Below are 6,375 nucleotides of genomic sequence, written 5' to 3'. Positions count from 1 at the left end.
CCCCAGAGTGGCGCGATGATATTAAGGTCAGGAGACTGATGGCAACTTCAGAACCTCCCTTTTTCTGCTGTAACCACTGGAGGGTCAACTTGGCCTTCTACTTAGGGTCATTGCCGTGCTGGAAAGTCCAAGAGCGTTCTACGCGCCACTTGTGCAGAAGAACGCAAATTGTCTGCCAGTATTTTCTGATAACATGCTGCATTCATCTAGCCATCAATTTTCACAAGATTCCAAGTGCCTTTAGAGCACCCCCCCAAAACATCAGCATGCAACCACCATGCTTTGCAGTGGGGAAGGTATTCTGTTCTCTATAAGCCTTGTTGACCCCTCTCCAAACATACCGCTTATGGTTGTGACAATGAAGCTCTATTTTGGTCTCGTCGCTCCAAATTATAGTGTGCCAGAGGCTGTGAGATGTGTCAAGGTTTTGTTGGGCATATTGTAACCAGGCTTTTTTGTGGCATTGGTGCACTATAGGCTTTTCTGGCAACTCGACCATGCAGCTCATTTTTGTTCAAGTATCGTCGTATTGTGCTCCTTGAAACAACCACATTTTTTCCCAGTATGTATTTTTCCTGATGTTACCTGTGGGTTTATCTTTGTATCCGGAACAATTCTTCAGGTAGTTTTGGTGGAAATCTTTCTTTGTCTACCTGTCCTTGGCTTGGTATCAAGAGATCCCCGAAATGTCCACTTCTTAATAAGTAATTGAACAGTACTGACTGGCATTGCTTTGGATATTTTTTTTAATCATTTTCCATCTTTATAAAGTTCCATTACCTTGTTACACAGGTCTTTTGACTGTTGTTTTTATGCTCCCTATGGCTCAGTATCTAGCCTGCGCAGTGCAACCACATGAGAGCTAACAAACTCATTGACTATTTATACAAAGACACTAATGGCAATGTAAAAAGCCACAGGTGTGGGAAATTCACATTTAATTGCCATTTTCACCTGTGTGTGTCACCTTATGAGTCGGTAATAAGGCCAAACATTCAAGGGTATTTAAACTTCTGATCAGGTCCATTTTGTTGATTTCTGTTATCATTATGATTTAGAAAGGAAACAAAACAACTGTTATAATAATTGGCTTCAAATTATCACTATCCGTAAATAAACTTTTTTGCATGATCAGTCATTTTCAAAATCAATGTCAACATTTCACTTTCTACCAGGGTATGCAAACTTTTGAGCACAACTGTACATATTCACATCTATACATATATATATATACATGTACACACAAACATGCACACGCATATATACAAGCATACACATACAGCTCCGAAAAATATTAAGAGACCACTGCGCCTTTTTCTTTTCTTTCCAAAAAAGTCAAAAAGATTTAAAATTAAGAGACCAGTGCAAATTGAACGCTTCTGTTCCTCAAAACTTTCCTTTTCAACTTTTTTGGAAAAGAAAGAAAAGGGTGCAGTGGTATCTTAATTTTTTCTGGAGCTGTATATACACTCACACACACACACACACACACACACACACACACACACACACACACACACACACACAGTGTGCGTGTGTGGCTATACATGCAAGCCTTATTCTTGCATTGCTTATTCTTGCACACAAATATACATGGGTCTCAAGTGGCTGAAATAACCTAAATCTAAAGCAATTGCATGCATACAGTGTGTGATGAAGAAAACCTACATGTTTCCCATCCAACTCAATGTTTCGTACTGTAGCCTGTCCTCACTGATTGCCCGAGAAGGATCTCCTAACAACCTGGCATACAGAGGATATAACATTTGCTGGTTTCCTGACAGTGACAACCTACACACGCCAAGTTTGATTTCTCACCCCCTGTCTGTTATTTCTTTGTTCTGTCAAGGCCTATTGAATGAACTTCTTAAGTATTCTCTGTTAGCCCAATTTTTTTTTATATAACTCTAGTTTTGTTAGCCTACCTTTAAAAAATTTTCATAAGCCTATTAAATGTGCATTTTCAAGATTCGCAACATTCTAGGCTACTTAGTTTTGTAGGGTGGGTGAGACAACGGGTAGATTTCTTTCTGCATGCATGCATGTCTTGACTTGACTTGAGTAATTCTGACAGAACATGTTTTTCTACTCACACTCCTCTTATTAGATAGTATCAACATTTGTCATGTTTGCACAATTTGTTATTAATGAATAACTTAAAGTAGCAGTAGACATCGTGGTGTTTTTTTCGCAGCAGCTTGACCATAAAGGCCTGATTTACACAGTCTTCTCTGAACAGTTGATTTTGAGATGTCTGTTACTTGAGCTCTATTAAAGGATTTATTTGGAATGCAATCTGAGGTTGGTTAACTACCAATTTCTAAGGCTGGTAACTTTAATGAATTTGTTCACTGCAGCAAAAGCAACTCTGGGTCTTCCTTTTTGCGTTTGATAGTTTTTGTGACTGCACTTGATGAAACTTTCCTAATTGTTTGATTTTGCAATTGACTGACCTTTATGTCTTAAAGTAATGCATTACTGAAGAAACACCCTTCAATGAGTAGGTGTCCATATTTTTGACTGGTACTTCCTTTGAGGCAAGTTGTGTACTCTGTTGGTCAATAGAAAAGTCCGAAAAGCTGCAGTGGAAACCTACTCCAAATATTTCAAACTAAGACTAGTGGTGTTGTTTACCTCAAAGAACTTGTGTGTTGTATTCCTCAAAATAATATTTTTATTTTTGCTATATTAACCTAATTCTCAACTAAACAATACAAGAGTACATCAGGCTTTACCAAGCAAAACAGAACACCAAAGTAATCAGGAAAATATGTAGCGTGTTGCAGTGTCAGCAAATGACATCAGCTTTTACTGGAGATCTTCACAAGTTTTAAAAACAAACAGTAATAAACAGCACAAGCTAAAAGTGTCAGTCCTTTTGCAACTACAAAATTGATATGTGTTCTGAAATCAATCGTCTAAACTTGTAGAATCCAGAAACACACTTGTCCCATTAATGTGTTTATATTCTAACCGTGTTTCTCAACCCTGCTCCTGGACACCCCCCTGCCCTGCATGTTTTAGATATCACCCTGCCCTAACATAACTGATGTAGCTCATGAAGGACTTGATAATGAGCTGATCATTTGAATCAGGTGCGACAGAGCAGGGAGAGATCTAAAACATGCAGGGCCCAGGAGCAGGGTTGAGAAACACTGCTCTAACATCAGCATGGACTCTGTCATAACCTTGTATTTTTTTTATAACCTAGGTTCCCTCCCGGGAAAAACACTAGCAATATAAAAAAAAATACTGATAAGTTACCCTAGCAGATAAAAAGGATGAGAATGAACATAACACCTTTTATTTTTCAGGGTAAAGAACTAATGTCTGTACTATGTGGAACAATATGAAATGGGCCAACCTGAACATCTTCTGTTTTGGAATTAATTGCTTAAACAGTGCAAAAGAAAATGGTCCCATTCTTCACAATTTAAGTGTATGTCTCAAATGCATTGAAAATGTAATAATTACTATAATACATCAAGAGGTATGCACTGCTTTGTGATTATTGCTCTTGACTGCAGGAAAAGTTGTTCAGGTGTTCAACATTGCAACATTTTCCAAGCTTGGCCACATTGCACAAACACATAACTGCATAAAAAGTGTGCAACTCCACGCAGTTTGATTAGCCTACATGAAGGCATGATTCAGGCTTAATTCTCTTTATACTCAGTAACGCAAAATCACAAAGTAAACACCCATAAGAAAATTATTCAATATTAAATAAGCATAAAGATAACATTATTTACAGACGTCTACTGTTTAATTATATACCTGAATACTCAGAGTGGCTGCTCAATAGCTACCAACGAAAGTGATACTACAAAGTATTCAACGGAAAGTAGCACTCATAACTCCCAAAGCGACTCAAAACAGCACTAGACAACATCAGCAATTGCTACTTTAGTACAATAAGCTTGAATGAAACGTGGACTAATAAAAACAATTAACACACCTCCAAGATCCTGTCCAAGTCAGATTTGGTGAGACAGGGGTAGTCTTTAAGTATTTTATCCTTTTGTACATGGTATTGTTTTGCAGCAAGTTTCCAGTTCGGTTCCTCAAGAACTTGGAATATTGCAGCCCCGATGGACAAATAAAAAATGATTGCAGAAGTTAACAGAGGACCTTTATCCACCATACTTGCAATAGTTCAATTTAAAAGTTCGCGGGAGAGTGGCCCCAATTTAAATGTCAAGCGGTTGTGCCAAGCACATGGTTAACACTCGACTTAAACCAAGCTTGACTTTTCTTCCTAACGAGTTTTTTGGAAAAACTTGTCAAAAATATTTTCGGTAACATTTGCTCTGTGGCAAAATAATCTAAAATGTTACAATAACGTGTCCGAAATCCGCGAATAGGAAAGCTGTGGTAAAACTCCAACACAGAAACGCTGGCAATCTGCGGAGCATGCTGTCCGTCTGAGCCGTTCTGATGCAATTTGCAAATTATTGTAGACGCGTTGCCTACTCAACTACTAAAACAGACCGGCAAACCGAGGAAGCATAGAGCATGATAGAGGACTCAAGGCGCAAACAGACAGCATTGACACAGCGCATGAGGAAATTGATAACTAGCAACTGGGTGGGATTTCCTATGGGTCAAGGACATATAAATTGATTGACAACTGACATAATACATGTTTTAGGTCTCTCCCTGCCAAACACACAGCTCATCTAGGACTTGATAATGAGCTGAAAATTTGAATCAGGTGTCATAGAGCAGGGAGAAATCTAAAACATGCAGGGCAGAGTGCCTCCCAGAGCAGAGTTGAGAAACATTGCATTATTCATTGCCATTCATTCCACCATTTAGAAATAGTCAACGAGTGGCTCCTGTGGTGTTGGACTGGGGGTGAAAGGGGTACTAAGTACATAGGGACCTAACATGTAGAGGGGCCCTTGAAAATGTCTTGAATAAAGGGGGGGGGGGGGACTACTTCAAAATGAAAATGAAATCAATGGCACTGCCCTTGCGGTCACAGACAAACATAAGAAGACACATATTGATATGTGAAGTCTATCTAAGTCTATGGATAAGGAACATAATTATTAAACCTTTATTTCAACAAGGAACACAGACTGAGACCAAGGTCTCTTTTACAGCTGGGCCCTGCCTATACATGTTAACACATACAGTTCAGGTTCAATGATTAAAAAACAAACAGAAAAAGAAAAAAACACAGTGTACAGACAAAACCAGACGCAGATAATAAACACAAGACAAAGAACATTGCTTTAAACACCGGTGTTATTCCCTCAGTGGCCTGTTTTTAGTAGGTATTGGGCCTAGCAAGATCTGCACTGTCCCTTAGGTGTACTAAACAAATGCAGTTAACTTGTTTTCGGGACATACATGTCTATTCAAATACATATAACACCCCCAAAAGAACAAATCATGTGTTACTCTCGAGCTTTACATACAAGTCATGTATAATCAGAGAATGCCTGACGTACCACTCTGGAGGATTTATGTACACCAGATACCCTAACCCAGGGACCTACCCACCATGCACAAGGCCCTTCAACACATCAAAACATGTAGCTTATTTTAAGTTCTATACTTATGTCAGTGCACAATCAGGCAAAATGATCACAGACAGGCAACACAAAAATAAAAATCAGTTAAGGTACAAAAAATCTATTTAGGTAAAACAAAGAAATTAAAATCAGTTAAGATGAAACGATCAGAGTAAACAGAAAGATAGCAGCTGATTGATACATTTACACAGAGGTTATTCCCTTGATAGCATAGAACTTGCATTACCCACAACAGTTATAAGCAAAACAGAAATTAAAATCTTAATCGTAACAGGAAAGGGCAGTTATATCTAATGTTGATAAGTGATGATAAACAAGAAGGTCGTTTATTTAGAAGTGCTTTATTGAAAAACACGCAAGCGTATTGTTCTTGTCTCAAGGACAGCAAAGTCCAGCCCACACTTTGATACAAACTAAAGTGGTGAGTTCTGTAGCTAGCACCCGTAATAAACGTGTATAAAAAGGCACAATGGTAGCATTCAGTGGTTTAAGTGTGGATGCCGTAGCATCAGGGGCGACTGGTCATTAGGGGCAGGTGGGGCACAATATTTTTATTTCTCGAAGATTATAATTTATTATCTATGAATATAGCATCTTCCTGAATTGCATATCATTTGTGTTAGGATTTTATTTCATGTTCATTGGTCCCTGCCTTGCTGCTTCAGACTGCGTTCTGCCGATTCGAGTTCACAATAGTAGGCCATAGGCTATGCGTGAAACCCCTCTCTCACAATGTAATGTACATTGTACGTGTCAAAATATTAATACGCATGCTCAGAATGTAAGTGTGATCAATGTAGATCACACAAATTTGATGCCAAGTGGGGCTGAC

The 6,375-nt window shown here is 38.6% G+C and overlaps 1 protein-coding gene across 1 annotated transcript in view; it reads right to left on the bottom strand.

The window, feature by feature from the left end:
- Positions 1-4,463, bottom strand: part of kcnk5a (potassium channel, subfamily K, member 5a) — a 39,635-nt gene extending 35,172 nt beyond the window's left edge. The window contains exon 1 of the mRNA XM_010868281.4: positions 3,959-4,463. Coding sequence (XP_010866583.2) covers positions 3,959-4,144 — 186 coding nt within the window. The 5' untranslated portion in view covers positions 4,145-4,463. The remainder of the gene's footprint in view (positions 1-3,958) is intronic.
- Between the last annotated feature and the right edge of the window lie 1,912 nt (positions 4,464-6,375).

Source organism: Esox lucius, chromosome 15 (assembly GCF_011004845.1).
Source record: "Esox lucius isolate fEsoLuc1 chromosome 15, fEsoLuc1.pri, whole genome shotgun sequence".
NCBI lineage: Eukaryota > Metazoa > Chordata > Actinopteri > Esociformes > Esocidae > Esox > Esox lucius.
Note: the sequence above shows the minus strand (reverse complement) of the source record. Positions and strands in the feature narration are given on the sequence as shown.